This window comes from Condylostylus longicornis, unplaced genomic scaffold (genome assembly GCF_029603195.1).
Source record: "Condylostylus longicornis isolate FDR11 unplaced genomic scaffold, ASM2960319v2 ptg000018l, whole genome shotgun sequence".
Taxonomy (NCBI): domain Eukaryota; kingdom Metazoa; phylum Arthropoda; class Insecta; order Diptera; family Dolichopodidae; genus Condylostylus; species Condylostylus longicornis.
This window is the reverse complement of record NW_026577987.1, coordinates 11,558,455-11,581,017: the sequence shown is the minus strand read 5'-3', so window position 1 is coordinate 11,581,017 and position 22,563 is coordinate 11,558,455. Positions and strand designations below refer to the sequence as shown.

The window sequence follows — 22,563 nt, the reverse complement described above, 5'->3', positions numbered from 1 at the left end:
TAACCGACTTTGTCAGACGGCAAATTACTCTATTCTCAACAGATTTGTCATCAGATTTTGTATGAATAAAATGCGGCCGTAAGTTTTTTATGAAAGTTTGGAACAGCGATCAGCACATTTTTATTTTGATTATAAACCGTAGCAAAATTATTAAACTTCGACCTAAGTTCTGAAATCTATCAGATAATGACTTTATCGTAGATTTAATTTTAGATTTAGTCGTATAATATGTAAACATTACGTTAGATTTTGTCGTATACATAAACATTACATTGCATCAATATGACAAGCTAAGAAAATCAATTTGACATTTCTGTAGCTTAACTTTGGCTGGTTGTAAAAAACATCAGCTGTCACTTTATTATATTATTTAATTACTTTTTTTATCTCAAAGATTTACTGCTAGCATTATTTTTTGTGCTACTTTTATTTTTGAAGCGACATATTAGTTTTTAAGTGAATTTAAAAGGTTGTTCGTTTCAAAAAGTGTAATAAAATACTCAATTGAATTTTGTCGATTTTTTTAAGAAATATTGGTGAACACGTAATTTATTGGTAAATTTGGCATTACATATTTTCTTTAGGAACAATAAGATGTCATTAAAATAAAAAAGTTCACAAAGTGCATATTTGTTTGTATGTACGTGTTATCGAAAATTATTTTTGTAAAATTTTCAAGAATATAGTATTTATACATATTCATAATAATATTAGACGATTCCGGATTAAAATAAGCAAAAAACAAAATTTATGTACGTCAGTCTGAAAAAAGGTTTTTGTTAATATGAATAAAGTGCAAAATTTTTTATAACAATCAAGTTAACAATATGTGCAACCTATGTTTCAAAAAAAGTAAGTGAATTTAATTTTTAAACTTATATTTTACATAATTTCTTTCTATATTTCAGAGACTTATAAAATTTTTCTTAAAAACATAATATGTCGGACTTAGCTTCATAGAAAAAATTTTGGTTTATGTTTTCGCGTCTTGCAATAATGTCGACAATAATTTTATTGAAAATTTAATGGAAATAAGGTATCCAAATAAAAGTGTTTTAGAAACTTGTTTGCTTAATTTTTAGTAAAACACAAATAAGTTCATATATTGTATGTATATTTTTGGTTTTTTTTTTAATAAAACTTGATTATTTGAATAAAAGCTGCACAAATACAAACATATTTGGAATTGCACGCAATTGTTATATTTTATAAGCAAATTGCTTTAGTTTTATAATAAAAAGTGTTATTGCCAATTAAAAGCAAAATAATGACTGATCCAGAACGCTCAAGTATTTCATCCGGGTTTGCAGTACCACAATGGATACGTTCGAAAACAGATCGGTAAGTTTTATTTTCATTAAGTCTTCCTTAGTTCAATGTACACGTATAGTTTTGAAAATGGTATTCTTGTATCTAACCACCTGCCCAATAATTGCAAATTACCTATTATCTTTTTTTTTTTGGTTCGGGTATCAAATTGCTTATTACATTAGAGACTTTATAAGTTTTAATAACTATTAATTTTGTAATAAAAAATATTAAAAAATGAGCAAAATTCCACGCTTTTTAAAATGATATTCTTGTATCTAACCACCTGCCCAATAATTGCAAATTACCTATTATCTTTTTTTTTTGGTTCGGGTATCAAATTGCTTATTACATTAGAGACTTTATAAGTTTTAATAACTATTAATTTATTTTGTAATAAAAAATATTAAAAAATGAGCAAAATTCCACGCTTTTTAACATATTACAATTAAAAAACTCAACAAATGTAACAATTTCTCTTTCTAAAAAGTTTCAAACTTTGTTTAATAATTTAGCCAATTTATCAATATTTAATTCTATACTAAGAAAGTTTGTATGACCTTCTACAGAATAATAAAAGCATAGAAAAACCTTGTTATGCTGATAAAAATTTGCTTTTTCTTGCTTCAAAATTTTTTTTGAAAACAAACCATTTTAATATAGAATAGAATATAATATGTATGTGTAATTAATAAAGGAGGGATATTAAATTTTCCTAAAATCATACGACTTTAAGTTTATATATGTATTTTATTTTAAACTCAAATTTAGCCGTTAAGAAATGGCTTGAACTTTATTATGAGGCATTTAATTCACATAAAAATGATTGAATGATTTGTCAGTAAAGTTTTATATTTTTAATCTCCATTGCAAGTTGTTTCACGATAGATAGGTATTTGCAGGTCGTAGCTTATAATTAAATACGTAACGGCCGAGTTTGTTTCATTGAGTATGAGTATTGATTATGTGAGCCCTTTCGCAATTCATAAATGAATATCTCGTTTATTATAAGTCAATTTGTGGTAGAATAAATTAATGCAAGTAACCATGTATGTATGTAATTTTTTAAAGTAAATAAACTTTGTTTACTTCAGATGCTCAATGAACATATATTTTAATTTATCTACTCTGAATCGGAACCCGAATTCAAAAATTAAAAATGTTGATCTGAACTACATTGATATAATACCTTTGATACACTTCTATCAAAATCTAAATTTAAATGTAATTTAAAATAATATTTAAGTAATAATGTTTTAATTTTTCAGAAACGACTACGATGTTAATTTTTCACCTCCGCCACATGATGATTCGTTTTTCTATATACGTTATCCAGTACAAGATAAACCTAGAACCACTATTAAAAATTTATCTGAAAAAATTCAAGAGGATACAAAAAATCACAATTTTGCATCAAAGGCAGCTTTATTTTCGAATCATACAGAACCATGCAAAAAATTTATGAATGGTAAGTAAAAATACAGGTACCTACACAAAATAGTTATTGTGATGATAATTACAAAATAACAATATCAAAAATAACGTGTTTTTTTTGTGCTATTTTTTTTGGAAATTTCAAATTAAAAGTATTTTGAAACTTCTTAAATTTTTGTTACACTTTATAATTTCAGAACATCTTCAATCGTCGTTTTAAATATTTTAAATCCTCGAAATACTTAATTGTTTTCAAATTTCTAAAATTTTTTGAATATATTTTTCCGTATTTTATATAATGTTGCAGATAATGTAACATATTATAATCAACTGTTTATAAATGATATTAAAATGTTCTGAAATTATTTTTGAAATAATATTTACATAAAATTCATAATTAAAAATTACATTTAATTAATTTAAGCTTAATGTACACTCTTATATCTGTAACAATATTATGTGAACTGAATTGAACTTTTTAGAGTATCAAATATCTAACATTCATTTATATTCGTTCCTTTGCTTTGTTCATTCTCTGCGTTTGTTTGCAGAATTTGCTTTCTTTGTTTCTAAAATTGTACTGAACGAAGTTCAGAACAAAAATTATATATATGTAATGATACTATAGTGCTAAAACATATTATTGAATTAGTTCTTTGTACACAAATGTTTCTTGAAGTTTTATTTTTGTTTTCTTTACAAAAAAGAAATATAATATGTGCATATTATATTAAAATAATTATCCAATCTCTAATTTTCCGTGAAATGAACTATATTTTTTATTTAAAAAAATATTTGCATTTTATTTTCTGACAGTGATGTGTGATAACTACATTATCTAAATGATTTTCTTTGTAGATTTTTAAATGCACTCTTGACAACAATTTTTCAGTTACCTATCAGGTATAAAAATCAATTGCTTTATAGATAACACAAAATAATAGGGCTGTAAACATTTGTTTTTTTTTTTATCAAAATTGAATCTAAAATATTAATAACCTTAGTTAAGTAATTAATTGATGTTCGTTGTTTTGCCAACATATAAAACATTGTTAGAGAATTAGCTAAATAACTTTTTTCCAAAATGAAGCAATCTTTAATGTAATTCTATGAAATAAAAACTCTTACAATATCCCAAAATTTCCTGTAAATTCCTTTCATCGAATAATAAAACTTAATTTACTACAGTCATAGGTTTTAAATTTCCGTATATGTAGGTGTCACTTTTTCTTAGCTGATATGTACAAGATTAATTAAAAAGGTTCTAAAAAACTGCTAAAAAAATATACACGTAATGTAAAATCATGTTTAGCGATAAAAATATTTAATTTTAAAGTTGTTTGTTTTCAATATAATATTTCAAATTTTTTATTACGATCATTCAAGTTAATAGTCTATGCAACGGCTTGCCACTCCCATCAAAGATTACTATTATCACTACCAAATACTTCTTCGTGATTTCTTACTAAAATTGCCCAGAAATTAATACCCAATTCTTGTAGTAGTGATAAATATTTAATTAAAAAAATTACACCAAAAATGCATACTTTACAGGTTTAAGTTATTAAGCTAGAGTCTATGATAATCTACATTTTACATTTCTAAAAACGTTTTCCGTAGTTTTTTCGTTTCAATTTTTTACATCTCTATTACATTTAGAATTTCTCATATGTTACTCTACAATGAAAAATTTTTTTTCTTATAAGTTTTCAAATTTCTTATTTTTGGTTACCAACTGATTATAATATGCTAAAATTTTTTACGACTTTTTTTAGTTTATTGCTATTATTTATTTTTGTTTTTTATTTTGTTAATTCGTTGAATATAAATTATATTTAAGTAAAAGTGTGAACCTACCTTTAATTAAAGACTTATTAAAAAGCTTTGAAAAAATAAAACTATGGGGTAAAAAAAAATGATCAAAATTTCCAAATGATTCTTATTTTAAGCAAAAAACAATAAAATAGAGGCACGTCGTTTTTATTATAATAATAATTTTATAATATTAAATTGTTTTTATATACAACACAACTTAGTGACGATTTTTGATTATTCATATACATAAATATATAGTGTATGTATATAAACACATGTGTTGTTTTATTTTCAACACCAAAAATTTTAATTTTCATTTGGTTTTTCGTTATAATTGTATTTTTTTTAATTTTGTATGAGTATCTTCTATTTTAGTATGTTCATTTTATGTATGTATGTAGAAAATGAAAAGTGTGTTGATAAGATATCTATATAAAGATATTTATAATATTTCGTTTTCATTATATGTATTAAATAGCAATTTTAATAGCTAAACGAACAAAATATTGAACAGTATTTTAAGTTAATCTTTACATTTATAACACTGACCGGAAAACTTTCCACATCTTATATACAAATTAATAGACGCCTTAATATTATTAATATTCAAGAAATTTTAATAAGGAGGACGTTCGTCGTGAGCTATTAACTTCACGCATTTTGTAAATATTTAAAAATTAAATTAATTTTGTATTTTTTATTTAACTTAGTTAAATATAATTAAGTATCAATTTTGATTTCCATCAGTTTTAATAATGTTAGAAAATATAAAATTAATTTTTTCATTATTTTACTTAGTTTACACTATTATTTTTAAAATAATATCAATTAAAATTTAATACATTTAATTGTCAAGTGCATTATACATAATAACGGAGGCCGTGTGATGGCACCAAAATTTCGCATTGTGGTGGAAGATGCCGTTAGGCTGGTCTATGTGTGAATGAGTTTATTTGAAGTTAAATTTTTAACAAAAAAGTTATACTTTTCTAGGTAGTTGGAATGTAAGAATTTTCATGATCTTTTGCAATACTTTTGCTAAATTAAATAATACACTGTGCAATCAGCTTTGTGCTGATCACATTAGATTTTTTTAATATAACATCTTATTTTATTATAACATCTAGAGTAAATAATTATTATTCAATTTATCGTACTTACATATGTATTAATTTTTTATCTTTACATCAAACAATCAATCACACAAACAATATATTATACAAAACACTTAATAAAGTATTGACCAACTATAAAAAAAATTTTCGTGAAAGTATAAAAGATGACGACCAAAAACCAAAATTTTTTAGTTGAATTTTAGCGATTATCTGTTAATTAAGCAAGCAATAAGAGCAAGAGCTTTTGAAAAAGAATAAAAAGAAAAAGCGAGAGTTTCGTTAACAAGCAAATATTTTCATTGTTTAGTACATTATTTAAATTTATTTTTTACTTCTTCTACATACGTACATAGATGTACTATAAAAATTGAATTAACGTACATAGATGTACTATAAAAATTGAATTGATTGGAAAACGAAACTAAATAAATATTTATATTGATTTTTTTTCGTACTTTAAAAGTATGTATATTTTATATACTTACATATAAATATAAAATATTATTATGTTTTTACTAATCATTGTTAAAATTAAAAGCAAAAGTATAAAGAAATAAATAATCGAAAATAATGACGTAAAGATTAGTGTGAAATTACTCACAAGCATTTCATTAGAAAGAAATGAAGAAATATGAGAATTTTTTATTGAAATTTCATGTTAATTCATCATATACCCATTTATTAAAAAATTAAATAAAATTAAATTCAAATAATTCGTGAATAAAGAAAATTGTGAATTTCAACATTAAAATAAAGTTTTTCTTTTATGTTTTCAAAATTAGATTAGAAAAAAAATTTTCCGAATACTTAATATAAAAATTTCATTCGAAAATGGAAAGTAATAGAATTTTTTTTTTAAAAAAATAACAAAAAAAAAATTCTAAAAATTATAAAATAAATAAAAATGTGGTGTGTTCTTTTCTATTTTTAGTTTCATTTAATGAAAAGAAAAAAAAAATTATTTTAAATTTTGCGTTTTAACCTATTTCGTCCCGCAGTTCCGAAAATTGGATAAAATATAAAACTAAAGCGTAGTTTTAGTCCTTACTTTTTTAAAAAAATTTTAATTGTACAATGTTTTCTTACAATTAAATCTTTTAGTACTTGTAACATTTTATGTAAAGGAAAAATGCTCAAAATGACGTTTTAGTGCAAAGAAGAGAAACAAAAAAAAAATTATTTTCTTCCAACTAGTGAGCAACCGAAGGACTTTTGATGTAATCTTTTAAAAAAATTGACAATCATATGTTTTTTATTTTGTAGTTCGCAAATATTTAAGGAACTTATTTTCTTTTTATTCACAAATTGACGTTTATTAAAAGAGTACACAACAAAACGAATTTTAATTAGTTTTTAAAATAAAATAATTTTTTTTTTAAATGTCATTTTTAAAATTTTGCTCGAGGAACAATATACACTAAGTTTTTTTTAGAGAACATAATGCACTAGTGAAAGAAATTATTTAACATGAATTGCTGTTGTAGCAATTTTGCTTTCACATATGGGTCTATCGATGAACAACCTTCTGCATGAATCAGTGAAGACCCATAAAATTATTATCAAAAAATATGCTTGCAAATTTAAAATAATTTTTGATTGAATTTTTTCTAATTATATATACATATATGTATATATGTACATATTATGTATCATGTGCGTGAATGGTACATTATTATTGTATTTAAAAAAAACGCCTGAGGATATGTTTGAATTTAATTTCGTTTTCATTGTGATAACCATTATTATGTACACCATATTCTAATTATTAGAAACTAGAAAATTTTATTTTCAAAATATAAAAGTACAAAAACACAATGCAATTTGTTTTTTTATCAAATTTGTTTTATTTGGGATTAAAGTGTTGATACAAAAGTAAAAAAAAAAACCAAACTACTTGAATTTTCTAAAAAAAATTTTTACATAAATTAGATAACATTTTTTGGAGTCATTTCCAAAATTTTAGAACATGTTATTAAAATTTTGTGATTACAGATCTAACGTAAGACAAAACTGCCTAAATCACAATTAATGGTTTCGAATATTTTAAGCTTAAAATTCATTTGTAGGACAATTTAAATTTTTTGTTGGTTTGGCTTGCTTATTATAACAGATTTTAGCATAGGTTTTATTAACACTTTTTTTATCTTATTATCATTTTATATTTTGTCAAAAAACAATTTAGTCAAGTTCTTTAAAGGGCTTTTTTCTCACTTTAATTTGTTTACTTGAAAATTGTCCGAATTGAATCAAATTTTTTTTTTAGATTCCATGTCCTCATTCTCACAGATTTTCCGAATTATATTTGAGAAGTAAAAAAGTGTTTAAATTTTGAATGATGTGAGATAATGATCGCATTGAGGTTGAGTGAGATGTAGTACATAAACCGTATTAGTATTTAAGAATTCTTAGTAAATCTTCGGTACAATTTATTGCATTTAATAATCTCGATCAATACGATTTGTTATTTAATATACACATGTACATTAAACGATTTTATAATGTATAATACATATATGGGTTCTGTATTTTATAATCAATTAATCCCATAATATTATGTGCAATTTTTTTTTTTTTGTAAATAGAAAAATAATATTGCATCAATTTGTTAGATGATTAGACCCCATAGGGCATAAATTCTGCACTTGCACATCGCGTATATATATATATATATATATATATACATTTTTGTATGTCATTCATTACGTTAATAGTTGTAAAAGTAAACGGCTTTTTTCATTTGTATTTTATTCGCACAAAACAGTAAACCCATAAAAAACATTATGAAACTACACTGCGTGCCTTTTCAAAAAACCCAATATAATGTGTAACACGTTCATTAAATGTCAAGAAATCTAATTCGGTGAAATCGACGTTCGCATATTCTTAACAAATCACAACACAAGGTGCAAAAATCATAACAGTAGTAAAAAAAAATTTTTAATAATACCGATAAGACTTTTCTATATTAGATTAATTTACTATATAACTGGCCGATAATATGTTAGAGTGGAGTTAAATAATTATACATAGCTAGTTCATTAACTTTTTGACCAATGAGGCGGTAAATTACAAAACTAATTATTTTCACTTTTATAAAATTTCTCAAAAGTTGAATAGTAAAAAATTTTATTTCTCATTTTATAATAGTTTAAGAATTTTGTGCTGTTTTTAATTGGAACAAGCATTATGTACATTTGTATTAACATTTTTCACTAAAGTGGAAATAGGTACATTGAATTCATTATTTTTCAATTATGCTAATTAAAAGTATTCTCAATTTTTTTCTAAAACGTAATTAATCTAAATTCTCATATGGGAATGAATTTTCTAATTATAAACGACGAATAACTTAAAAGTTACAACATTTTATTATTAATAATTTGGAATCTCATTGATAATAAATTTTTTTTTTTGTTCGCATTAAAAATAAAAATTTAATGCGTACATTCAAATTTTTTAAAATTTTATAAATTGAATAGAAGATTTTTATATAAGATAAAACCCAAAAAAAATACTACGTTGCGCTATGAAAAATACTAAAATATTTTTGCAGTTAGAATTATTAGGATTCTTACTGTATCTAAATACATAAATATGACAGTTCTCGCACGTGGCATATCCGAAATGAACTATAACAAAAACTTTTTTTAATTTTCTTCTTTTTTTTTGTTACAATATTTTGTAAGGTTTTATTTTGTATTTTCAAGCGCATGACCCTTATCTTGTTGTTATATCATTGCGAAATAATATTATTCTTTATTGTTTTTCTTTTTATTTAGCAATGAAAATGCATTCATTTTCCTACCTACATTGATTATGCACATAACAATTCCTAAAAAGTATTAAAAATAAAAAATTTGTCATTAAAAAGTTTTCAGTTGAACAATAGAATTGTTGGACAAAACACACAATAATGAAAATGTTGATTTACATTGTTTACTTTTTTTTTGTATAATATGTAAACTAAATTAAATGTTTATTTTTTAAAAACAAAAATAAAAAATTGTGATACTAATGGCAACATTAAGAATTTTAATAATAAAAAATTAAGCTTGAAAGTTTTGCATTATTTTTTTTATTTTTCAAATATTTCTATTTCAATAATAACATTTTAAACAATTTTATATTTTCATTAGATTTTTTACTTGAAAAGCTTTTTTTTAATATTATTTAAAAAAAAAGAGGAAAAAAAAAATTTTTTTTGATTTTTTTTGTGTAATTCATTAATTTTGAAGTGTTTGCGTCGTTAATGTTTGTGAGTAATTTGCGATAATGTCGAGAATAGATTTAAGAGCTCTTCATGATGCAAATAATATACCATGTCCGTTCCGTAAGGATGATCATTTAAATGGTAAGAATTTATTTGGAAAAATAAATGTAAAAGTTATAATAGTTCTTAGGGGCAGAAAAGTGCATCAAATTATAATTGTAAGTTGTTGTATAGTAAATTTGTTTCTAATGCAAATAAAGTTATTCTTTTCCCTTATTGTGTTTACTCATAAACATTATGTTAATAATATAGTGAATGTATTTTTTTTTTGGAAATTTTATTATAATGGGTTTTAATATTAATATTCTTAAAATATTTTAAACAAACAACAATTCAGTGATAAATTATAAATAAACAATTCAGTGGAAATGTTCAAATTTTACTAGTAGATTTTATTTAAAAATCAAAATGGCATTGTATTCTTTTCTAATTATACTTTTCGTATTGTGAAATTCCATTAATATAATTGATGGAAAATCGATTTTTAAAGTAAAATTTTTAAATTTTTGTTTATTTCACTACCTAGTACCTATTGCATAGCATCATTGAAAGTTGAATTTTTTTGAATAAGAATTTACTTAATAGAAAAATATGAATTCCTTTTATAATATATTAAAGTTTGTGTTAATGAACCGTATTAAATGATCGTTTATAAGCGTTTATATACGCTTTAAAATTTAAATGATCGTACAAGTTTTAATATAAAAATAAACCATACAAAATTTTTAATTATTAATTTGGGAACCTTTTCTCATACTACCCTTATATTTTGCAGCTTTGCATTCTAAATTACTTTCATAGAATTACTAACAGCATACTAACAGCATTTTTAAAAATCATTTTAATAAAAGTCAATATAACTTATCAAATTGAAGAATGTAAATTGTTTTGATTTCAAGTTTTTTGATCACTTGTCTGTTATCTGTATTATTCGGTCACTTATTTTTTAAAAAAAAAAAAAACAAACCAAAATTATCGTGGTTTTACCGGTATTAAAAATTTATCGAAAGCGTAAGAATTTATAATTTTATCTGCAAATACAAAATTATAATATTTTGGTAAACCACGTATAAATATTTAAAATAAATTATTTACAAATTTTTTAATGAACATAAGGTGAAACCGAAATTTATTTTTAAATATCTAATGAAATTTTTTTTCCAAAATAAACTGAGAACAGTTGTACTTATACTAACTGTTTTATTCTCCTTCTATTAAAGAACAATTCTTCTAATTGATATTTAATAATGCATTTTTATTTATCTTATAATAGATTTCTTAATAATTAATTGTGATTGGTAAAATATTAATAGTACAAAAAAAAAACAAAATTCTCAGTTGTTGGGGGTGATTTACTTAAAAGGTATTGTTGCCAAATTAAAATAAATTATCGAAAATTCTCAGAATATAATAAATAAGTAGTAAGTAATTTAATTTTCATATTATTTTGTGCCACATACATATGTATATAATATGTATACGTAACTTAAGGTGGAAATATTATGAAAACAATATTTTTATTCGTTCTTTTTTCATTGTCATTTACTGCTGTCTAATAAAATCCGATTATTATTAGACTAAAAACTGAAAATATTATTTTTTTCTTTCTCATTTTGTTAATTTGCTTAATATTTTGTTTTATTATTTGGTTGGCAGTTACCCAAAAAACGTCATTCATTGTATTTAAAAAATAAAAAAAAATAATTATATTTAAATACATACATAGTAATATGTACTTATATATATTATTTATATATACATACAAGTAGAAGTACATAGGTGTTTCTTTAAATTCCCGAAAATAAATGAAAGTTATTTTGAGTATTAAAATTTGAAAGAAAAATCAATTTTGTATTCTGCAAACGTCGTATTTCTGCACAAAACTATAACTAACACTTATTTTTTTTTATATATATAAATCTGTATATGTATGTATTTATGTGCATATTTATTTAAAATATTTTTATATTACGAAATAATAATGAAAAATAGAATAATAAATTTATTATGTTATTTATTAAATTATAATTCTCAGGCGATAAAACGTAAGCAAATTTTAACGATTTTAACACTTACGCAATTCCAAACCATTTTTTTTTTAATTGCTTCTTGAGATTTGTGAGTATATATAATGTAAATACATAATAATTGTTATTTTCAAAACAAAAAAAATATAACTAATGTTATTATTATATATAAAATTAAAATATTCATATATAAATGGGAAATTATTAATCAAATACAATTTTCAAATACATATTCTAAATCAAAAATAAAATTCAAAATCTCATTTGAATTTTGAATGAAGTTATAATAAACCGGTGTCGAATACATACGCGCTATTATACATATATGCGTATTATATTATATTATATATATAATTACTGACCGCAATGTATTCAATTAGGTTATAGGGAAGCGTGTAAATAAACTATTTTTAGAAAGATATTCTGTCTGTCTGTATTACTCCTGTGTCACTCAAGTTTGGATAAAATGATTTTAATGAAAATTTATGTTTGGATTTACTTTGGCCATATAACGAATTGATAAAATTTTGGGGTATGTTAGGCCTTAGCAACTCAATTTTTACGTTTTGTATGCGGACTTTTACGTTTTTGACTATTTTATGGTTGTTAAAATAATCCACCAGTAAATTTCTTGAAAATTTTAGGGCACTAAAGCCGATATTTCATTAAGAGCCGATTTTACATTTTGTTTAATAATTTCTAAGGAAATAATTAACGAATATTTTTTTGCAATTTAATATTTGAGTTCTGTTTGTCAGCAAAACAAAATAAAGAATTTTCCAAGGAATTCGGATTGGATAAAGTCAACCTTTACTAACAACCCAATTTACATTTTTCTAGATAAATTAATTGAAAGGTTATTAACTTTGATAATTGTAATTTTCAAAATCTTGTACAATTTTTTCGTTCAATTAATGAGTATAATTGAATAGGCATTTCTTAATATTATTCAGAAAATACACATTGTAGTCGGTTATATGCTGTTTACATCAGATTTTTTTATATTCCTATGTATGTATCTTCCACTCAAATATGTATATACTTTTCTATATATCTAGTAATTTTTCTAATTAAAAGAAAACGATTTTTTGAATCGTTTATCTTTGTTTTTTTTTTCAAACAAAGAAATATAAACTTAAAACTACAAAATACTGGTTTTTCTTTCACTTACTTTAAGAATATTCGAATATGAATAGATAAAATGTGATTAGAAAGCGGTTCAGTAACACATAAATGTGATTTTTTTTTTATTTTGCTAATGAGAAAGATTTTGACTATAATTGTGCAAATAACTTAGTTTTTATAGGGCTAATATTAAAATATATGTAAGTACGTATATTTTTATGTTAATGACGAGTGGGTTTAATGTACTCAATTTGTTTTTAATACCATGCATTATTTGAAATACAAAACTTATCTGAAAAAATTTGTCCAAATCTGTTTTTCTTTCAAAATCTATTATAAATAAATACATATATATATACATATCTACTTCATAATTGCATTTTATTTATACAATTGTTTTTACTGTTGCCCTTCTTGTTGTTGTAAAATAATGAAATTTTATAATAATTATTCTCATCTCATTTTTAACATAATAGTTATGTACTTAATTTCACTCGTTGTACTGTTTATTTCTCGCCTAATATTGTGAATATGTGATTAAGGTATGCATATTAGTTTTTTTTATTAATAATAATTTACATATGTGTAGCACATTATTATTTTACAATTTTGAACTATTAAACTTAATTCTATAAAATTTTAATTATACAAGAGTTATAACACATTTTTTTCTTATATTATAAAAGTTATAATAATAATAATAAAATTTATTAAAAAATCTCTTTGGAAATGTCTAATAAATAAATAAAATTAAGAATTACTAGAAAATTACTAGAAAATTGTATTACATACAGGTTCTTAAGTTAGGCCTTAAATAATTTTCATCAAAAAAAAAAAATAAGTTAAGCCCTTTGGAACATTTTTTATTTATTTTTATTTTTTTTTTTTTGTAAAAACTTTTCTTGTTCCTTAATGGATATAGAAAGATGTAGGAAATATTTACCAGTTTTTTCCAATTTCTTATTTTTAAATTATTCCATATTCAATTATAAATTCTACTTAATAAACTGCATTCTTAATCTACAATATTTAATTATGAAAATCTTGTTAATAATTGAAATATTTTTTTAAAAAAATGTTATATGTATGTACATATGTCAGTTTATTAATATCAAATACCACTACATACAATTTATATCAATGTATTTAAAAAAATCTATATAATTCTCACATCAAACTCTATAAAAAATTCAAGAAACTGAAATACAAATAAAAACTCAATATATTTTAATGGCTGATTTTTATCAGATAGTAATATTTATATAGCAAAATAAATAAAATATACTTATACATGTATTAAATGTTATAATCAATTTTACACTATCAACCTCTCCCTTTATTATACAGTTGTGAAACGTTATTATCTCAGACAGTATGTATTTAATAAATATGTTTTTAAGAAATAAAAAATATTTTTTAAAATTCGAATAATATCTTGTTAAAATGTTTTTATTATAGAAAAAATTTAATTTTTTTAAATTTCTTATTTCCATTGCAGAATCTAACGTGGACGGAGTTAAACACCCACCCAAATCATTTGGAACAGATGATGGTTTTCAAGGTTCAAATGCCGCATGTGGTAGTTCTATAATTGAAGTTGCACAACGTATGGTATCAGGTCGTTCTTTTCATTCTAACAGAGGATTACAAGTTTCTAAGTAAGTTTAGCCATCTAATTTTATAATTAAAAAAAAATAAAAAAAATTAAATTTAAAAAATCGTTCTTATTTTAGCGTGGATCAAGACGAATTTGAATCTTTTCAATTGAAAACTGTCGAAGATCAAACTTTGAAAACAAGTTCATTAATTAAACCAGAACCTTACGAATTAGAAGCACAACAGGCTAAAAACAGATTATTAATACGCCGTGGATCTAAATCGTTACCGTCATCACCACTTGGATCGCCCAAATCGATGAGGAAATTTCAGGCTAATCCATATTTCACTGGAACTTTTACCCTTGCTAACCAGAACACAGAAGGAAGGTAAATTATTATTTTTGTTTTATATTTTATAAATTATTAAAAATTAATTTTTATTTTTAAGGGGTTGGTTTCTAGCATCACTTTTGGGTATACAACGTGAAGCAACACCATCATCATCAATACATCATATAGACGAGGAACCAGAAAATTTCAACAACGATAACGTTGAGCAAAGTGATAATGCAAAAAATTTGCATACAAAAATTCTAAAAGCAAAACCATCAGAATTAAGAGAAATGAATTTTTGGTCTCCAACATCGATGTAAATATTTAAATTCTAATTTTTCATTATTATTTCGTCAAAATAAGCCCTTTAAACAATAAATTGGCGAACTCAAAATTTTTTGTATTATTAAACTTTAAAATGATATTAAGAAAGAAAATGTTGAGTTATATTGTACAAAATCGATTTAATTATTGTATATAAAAATGGTTTCAAATTTGTTTATGATTTTAATAATTAAAAATTAGGGAAAAGAAAGAAAAGTGAGCATCAATGAAAAATATTTTTTCTAAATATTAAATAAATTAATTATATCATAAGAAAAACTTTGGAACGGTTTTCTTTTCTCGTTTTTGCATAAAATTTTATGTAAAAACAACTGGGAACATAGATTAACAAAAAAATATTCCTCGAAACTTTTTAATTTGCAAATTATAACTTATATAAAAAATTGTCGTAAAATTTTTATATTTTGTAAATAAATCTTTTGAATTAGTATCATTTTTGTTAAACTTTTTGTTCTGGTTCAGAAAATTATGTAAAAACTATAAAAATGTATTTTATATTATATTTTTCAAGAAGTAGAAATATACTAAATTACAAAAAAGATAACGCTATTTATTATTATAATTTTTTTTAGTCATTTTTGGTTAACAACTTCTCATTAATCTTACACAAGATGTTTAAATTAAAGATATTTTGAATATGATTTCCTTTTCGCGTTTCACAATTTTTTTTGGTTGAAATGGTGAAAAATTTGAATATTTTTCGAAATTTAATTTAATCATTCAAGACAAATTTTCATGGTAAAACTGCTCTCAATTAAATAATATAATTGCAAATTCAAATGTGGACTTAATATTTCCTTCACGGTTTACATTGCTAGATATTGAACATGCTTTTAACTTACATTAATTATACATATTTAACTTTTCAGAAAAAAAGTGAGTTAAATAAACATTAGGTATTTATTATTTATTAAATCTTATTAAATTTTTTTATACTGTTTTAAAAGTTATATTTAATATTTTTCTTATTAAAAACGCTGTTGAAAATTATTCGCCTGAGTATTATTATAAAGCATTTGCTGCTGTTGAAAATCTTGATTTTGGCTTATGGTTTGTTGTTGATGTGAAGGGCCAGATAAACGAACTCTTTTACTGCTAGGTTCACCGTGATTCGATGTTTGATTTTGTTGTTGAATCTATCAAAAAATTATTTGAGGTAAATTTAATTTGAATAGCAAAGTAATTTTCAGTTTAATTTTAAACATACCCCTTGCTGCTGTGTTTGTTGTTGTTGTGGTTGTTGTTGCTGCTGCTGCTGTTGCTGTTGTTGCTGCTGTTGTTGTTGCTGTTGTTGTTGTTGCTGCTGTTGTTGTTGCTGTTGTTGATGCTGTTGTTGTTGTCTTTGTTTATTTTCAGATTTATCCTCGTTATCATCATCAGTTAAAAATTCTCTCTTAGGATAGGGAATTGGACAACCAGCGAAAACATCTGCAGTTGGTAATGGATCTTCTTGAAAATAAGAATCTTGCATTGCTTGTTCTGAAGTAATTCGTTTGTTTGGGTCCATTAATAACAATTTTTGTAGTAAATGAAAAGCTTTACTGTCAGGTTTGATTTTAAAACGTTCCATGTATTTAGCTAAAGAACAATTGGAATAGCTGAAATCATAAAAAGTGAATTATCAGTTGTAAAGTTTGTAAAAGTTTAATTTACTTAGCTCTTTTAAAGTCTTTTGTTAGTGTATGGTGCTCTGGCATTTTCTTAATATCTTCCCAGTCTTTATCTTGTGGAAATCCCATTACATTAAAAATTCTATCCAGTTGGTCGTGATGGTATGGATTACTGGTTTTAATATCTTCTTGCCTACAATGAAAAATAGGTTCGGATGTAAGTAATTCTGCAAATATGCACCCAATAGCCCATATATCGATCGCTTTTGTGTAATGTCGAGCTCCTAGTAGCAGCTCTGGAGCTCTATACCAAAATGTTACTACAACTGGATCCAAATCGGCTAGAGGTTTTAAAGGAGCATTAAACAAACGAGCAAACCCCATATCTGCTATTTTAACACGTCCTCTTTCATTTCCATCTCCCATAACTAATATATTAGCCGGTTTCTAAAAAGAATCCTACAATTATTAGGTACACGTGTACATAAAATGAATTCGAGTTTAATTTTACCAAATCCCTATGAAGAACCCAATTAGAATGTAGATAATGTATTCCGTCTAATATTTGATAAAGCAAACTTTTAACCATCGCTTTAGGAACAACAACTTGTTTTTTTGCTGCTTTGGCTGCTCTGTGAAATTTAATTATATGCCACAAATCATGTTCAGCATAATCAAATAATAAAAATACTTTTCGATCGTTGTGGGATAGAAATACCCTTATTAAGTTAATAACATTTGGGTGCTTAAGTTCTCGCAAAAGCTATATGCAAGAAAAATTGAAATATACATGAAGAAAATTTTGAAATATGTACATACATATGTTAAAATTTTTTACTTACTGCTATTTCTCGACAAGCTGACATTGATAAACCGGTACCTTCTATTTGTTTTAGGGCATATTCCCGATCACTGCCTTCTTTCCGTTTAGCTTTATAAACATGTCCATATGTGCCACGACCTACTTTACATCCCTCATAATTAAATAAATCTTCAACTTTTGTACGTTCCGTCTGCGTTTTTATTTTAAAATCATAATCCATTTTGTATAAAAAGAATAACTACTTTGTTTACAATTTGTTTGACAAGTTTCAAAGTGTCAAAATAAAACCGAGAGTATTTTGAAGTTAACTTTTCAGTTTTTTGACGTTTTGTGATATGACAGATTTGGTAATGAAAAATCCTTGATAGCGGATCAGTGCTTTTAAAATTCTCAATATAAAGGATTTGGATACTTTATGCTAAGGACTATTTTTACAAGAGCAATGTCTTCTAAAAGTGCCTTAGTTATTCTTGCACCTGGTGCAGAGGAAATGGAATTTGTAATTTCCGCAGATGTTTTAAGAAGAGCAGGGATTCAAGTTACTGTAGCCGGACTTGAAAATAGTGAAGTAGTAAAATGTTCAAGGGAGGTTATTATCAAACCTGATGCTAGTTTAGAAGATGTGAAAAATGTAATTTGTATTTTCATTAGAAAAATTTATTTATTTAACTATTACTTTACTTTAGAATGATTTTGACGTAATTGTCTTACCAGGTGGATTAGGTGGTGCTAAAGCATTTGCTTCATCTAAAATTGTTGGAGAATTATTAAAAAAGCAAGAATCAGCAAATAAAATTATTGCAGCCATATGTGCAGCACCGATTGCCTTTGATAGCCACGATATTGGGTTAGGTAAAAAGATAACATCGTACCCCGCCTTCAAGGATCAACTCTCAACCAAATTCAAGTTAGTCAGAGTTGTAGTAATAGACTGTAGAATTAGAAAAATTAACCTATTCGGTTCCTTTTAGATACATTGAAAACGAAAGTGTAGTAAAAGATGGGAATTTTATCACAAGTCGCGGCCCAGGAACGGCTTTTGACTTTGCACTGAAAATAGCAGAAGAACTAAATGGAGCTGATAAAGCAAAAGAAGTTGCCAAAGCGATGCTGCTAGCTTAGTATGTTTTCGATTTATAATATCTACTTTGCTTGTGCTCCATTAAAGTTACCTTGATTTTATTTAAATTTATTGCACGTTAATTTTTATTACTATTTGTAACCACCATTATTACATCGATATAATTACGAGATTTTCGATATTATTCCCGAATCAGACTGATAGGATGAATATAGAATTGCAAAAATTATTAGGGGCAATTTATTATTTTTTCCCTTAAACTTTAGAAAAACTAAATTTAGAATAAACTTGATGAGATCTTATTGGATTTAATAGATCTTAATGATGAGATTTCCTTCTATCGTCATTTATTTATAATTACACGTAACCGACATTATATTTTAATTCTAAATATTAGCTAAAATAACTCGGAAACAACTCGTCTGCGAAACGAAAATTTTCAGGCTAAATTATCAAAAAAATTGAAAAAAACATCTTCAAAAGAAAAAAATGCTTTTAAGCTTTTTGAGCAATGTTGAGTTTGAAACCTGTTCATTGGAAGCTGTATCACCTTAAAGAAAAAACTTTTTTTTGTTATGATAATCAATCAATATCAATTTTTGTTTCCTAAAATTAATGAATATTCTGGCAAAAATGTTCAGAAAAGTTGTTTTTAACGAACGTCTTGATATTAAAACATAGTTTCGGCAAATATTTACATACACTTCACTTTCGCCATTAACTGTAATTTAAGAATATTTACAAAGTAAATGACAAAGTTCAAATAAAAATTATTACAAATTTAGAATTTGTGTTTATATTTATAATCTTACCTTAAATTGGCATAAAAGCGCCATTGCGTCTTGTGTAATCACGGAGTTAATCGTACGTATTAATGAGTTAAGTAAATCGCGATTACAATGAATCGCGTAGGCGTGTTGTTTGTTGATATTTTGCAATGCTGCACATCGATTGTTAGACACGTTGAAAATATGTTGACCAACATAGCGACTCTCACTTAAACTTAAGTTTGAACCTTTAAATGGTTGGTCAACAAGTCCTCTAATGGTTCCACGTGTTGACAACTAGCTTGATATTTTGATTTAGTGGAGTGATTATCCTTTTCGAGACTTTTGACTTTACGAAAAGCTCTTATTTTTCTTGAGACAACACTTCTAGTATGAAGTAAATTGAAAAAAAAACTGGTAATATAATACGAAATTTTCCGTGAATGAAACTACGTGCAACTAGTACGGCATACGTACGTGCAACTAGTACGTATGCCTTTTCATCTTGAACCATTGGAACAATTCCAGGCCTTCGTCACTCTAAAAATTTTAAGTTTATCGCAAGAGCGAGAGCGATGAGGAAATTTGACCTACTTTAAAAAGTTTATTTTAAATGGATACACAAGTCTGCTACCTTAGTATAGATGAGAAGGAGGCGGTGGAACACCCATTGTACGAAGTCTTGGGGCTTGAGGTGGCAGCAAGACTACAATTTGTCAGGGACCTAGGTACATATACAATGCTAATGTAGGCGGTGATGAGAATCATAAAAGATTCTATAGATTAACGTGAGAAGACCAAAATGTCCCATTCACTTGTTATGAAAAAATAAACATGTAATATTTTGACATAATTCATTTTGGTTTCATAGAATATTCTCTCTTTCAAAGTCTTGGATTGTTGTTTCTATTTGATTATTTAACTGTGATTGTAATTTCGAAGATTATTCATTGTTATTATAATTATTCAATTACGAGTATAACGTATGTATGTGTTTCAATTATTTCATTTTGATTACAATTACTAAAATCGCTATTTTAAATCGCGTTCATAAAAACCTGTTACAAGAAACACTAAAAATCGCTATTGTGATTTCATAATTCGTGTTGACATTTCCAACAATCCCACTGATAATATTTTTCTTTGACGTGTCCAGTTCATTGTTTCACAATTCACAATTTAGGTGTTCATGTATGTTCGAAATTATTTTGTTAAAACGAAGTTAAAAAATTTAAATTATCAAGTCTAACATTTATATTCCAATTGGAAATGTCTGACGAAGAATCACAAAAAGTTGCAGGTCATCCTCCAGCAGGTAAATACTTCTTTTTGTTATTTAATTAAAATAATACATTCTGTTTTAGATGTAGCTATTTGTTTATAAAATTTCATTGTCAATTCTAAAACATTTGAAATACCTTGTGTTTATAAAGTTAGTTAATAATTGCATATTTAATCATTTGCCTTAAATTAATTTTAGAAATTGACTAACAGAAATGCATTTATACGTGATCATAATTATATAAAAACACTTAACGCTCAAATCCTGTTGAGCTAATCAATTTGTATTGCATGTTGTTTTGATAAGAACATTCCACGTTGCATAAACTTTATGACGCTTTAGAAAAATAATTGAAAAATAGGTGCTTAAATAATTTTGAAAGTAACTCTAAAATTTATATTTTGACCATTTGCTATTAGAAAATAAATCGATAAATAAAGTTTTAATACTATAACGCGTATACAATATGTTAATTGGCCAAAATAATTTACAAAAAGTTTATATTTTTTCCAGTAAAAGCTGGTGGTATGAGAATTGTTCAACATAAAAATCCTCATCCCGAAAGACCAGCAAAAGATGCTGAGGATTGTACAGGTTTGACTGTAAGAAATAATTTTTGTCTAAAAAAAAAGACTATGTAGGTGAAAAAATAAGATTGATGTTTGTTTTCTTTTAGCAACCAGTCAATATTCAAAATGCTATGTCGGTTAGTGGTGCTCCTGCTAAGGGTAATGTAGATTATTCACCAGCTGCGGCACAAGTGGCTCATTCGCCAAAGCCACCAAATCAAATTCCGCATAAGCCTATTAATAATATTCAACAACCCAGGAAGTAGATCTTAGATTCTGTTTACATAATACGCTATATTTTTTAAATTGTTTTTTAAAAAAAGAGCAAGACCATGGATTCTTTCCTAAAACTGGATAACAAGGTGTTTTTTGATTCATTCCTTTTTTTATTTAGTTTAAGTATATGAACCGTTTTTAGAATATTTTGCTGTTTATATTATAATCAAAATATTTAATATACAATCAAAACTTCATTTTTTTTAATCTATTTTTAAAACTAACTAAAAACCAAGAAATTATTTTCTAAAATTAAATAAAAGTGGGAAAATTTTTAAATTTCATAATTATATTGTACAATTTTATTTATTTATGCAGACATAAACTCTGATGGGCAGTGAAGTTTTTTAAAATAGGTTTTTTTTTTATAAAAAAAAAAATCAGCTCATTCAGCTCTTAAATTTAAAATAACATATCTAAGAAATAGTGTTCAAAAATTTAGTAGCTATATGTATACTTAGGTACTCATGAATCTTATATTAGAAAAACAAATAAATTTTGTTTCATATTCCTTATTACGAAAAGAGTAATGTTCAAGTATGTTCCTGAGATTATTTTTTAATGAACAAGGCCTTGCAAACTGCTGAGGCATACCTATCTCAAAAATATGTTTTAAAAATATTAACAATGAGTGATCAAATTATAAAACAAAATTCTAGGAATCTTTTCTGTTGAAAAAAGTTTTCCGAAATATTTCGGATTAATATAGAGAAGTTGTTGTTATTGTTCATGTTTGTGTTTTTTTAATGTACATAATTTTGGAATTTAACTTTTCACTTTTTACT

At 24.7% G+C, this 22,563-nt stretch overlaps 4 protein-coding genes across 4 annotated transcripts; 3 read left to right on the top strand and 1 right to left on the bottom strand.

Moving 5' to 3' along the window:
• Window positions 1–430: 430 nt before the first annotated feature.
• On the top strand, window positions 431–15,880 carry LOC129606308 (uncharacterized). Its single transcript, XM_055516563.1, has 7 exons — window positions 431–852; window positions 909–1,036; window positions 1,161–1,341; window positions 2,577–2,776; window positions 14,593–14,752; window positions 14,828–15,079; window positions 15,141–15,880. Exons 3-7 carry the CDS (start codon window positions 1,268–1,270, stop codon window positions 15,343–15,345), a joined length of 891 nt encoding a protein of 296 aa, XP_055372538.1. The 5' UTR covers window positions 431–852; window positions 909–1,036; window positions 1,161–1,267; the 3' UTR covers window positions 15,346–15,880.
• Window positions 15,881–16,016: 136 nt separating this feature from the next.
• On the bottom strand, window positions 16,017–18,080 carry LOC129606307 (cyclin-dependent kinase 8). The gene is made up of 5 exons (XM_055516562.1): window positions 17,823–18,080; window positions 17,492–17,743; window positions 17,024–17,427; window positions 16,578–16,968; window positions 16,017–16,506 (listed from the first exon to the last, which is right to left on the bottom strand). The coding sequence occupies exons 1-5, from the start codon at window positions 18,021–18,023 to the stop codon at window positions 16,339–16,341; spliced, it is 1,416 nt and encodes a 471-aa protein (XP_055372537.1). The 5' UTR covers window positions 18,024–18,080; the 3' UTR covers window positions 16,017–16,338.
• A 56-nt stretch (window positions 18,081–18,136) lies between these two features.
• Window positions 18,137–18,995, top strand: LOC129606309 (protein dj-1beta-like). The gene is made up of 3 exons (XM_055516564.1): window positions 18,137–18,434; window positions 18,490–18,710; window positions 18,775–18,995. Exons 1-3 carry the CDS (start codon window positions 18,219–18,221, stop codon window positions 18,923–18,925), a joined length of 588 nt encoding a protein of 195 aa, XP_055372539.1. The 5' UTR covers window positions 18,137–18,218; the 3' UTR covers window positions 18,926–18,995.
• Window positions 18,996–20,799: 1,804 nt separating this feature from the next.
• LOC129606380 (death-associated protein 1) lies at window positions 20,800–22,068 on the top strand. The gene is made up of 3 exons (XM_055516684.1): window positions 20,800–20,966; window positions 21,447–21,535; window positions 21,610–22,068. The coding sequence occupies exons 1-3, from the start codon at window positions 20,921–20,923 to the stop codon at window positions 21,766–21,768; spliced, it is 294 nt and encodes a 97-aa protein (XP_055372659.1). The 5' UTR covers window positions 20,800–20,920; the 3' UTR covers window positions 21,769–22,068.
• The last annotated feature ends 495 nt before the right edge of the window (window positions 22,069–22,563 follow it).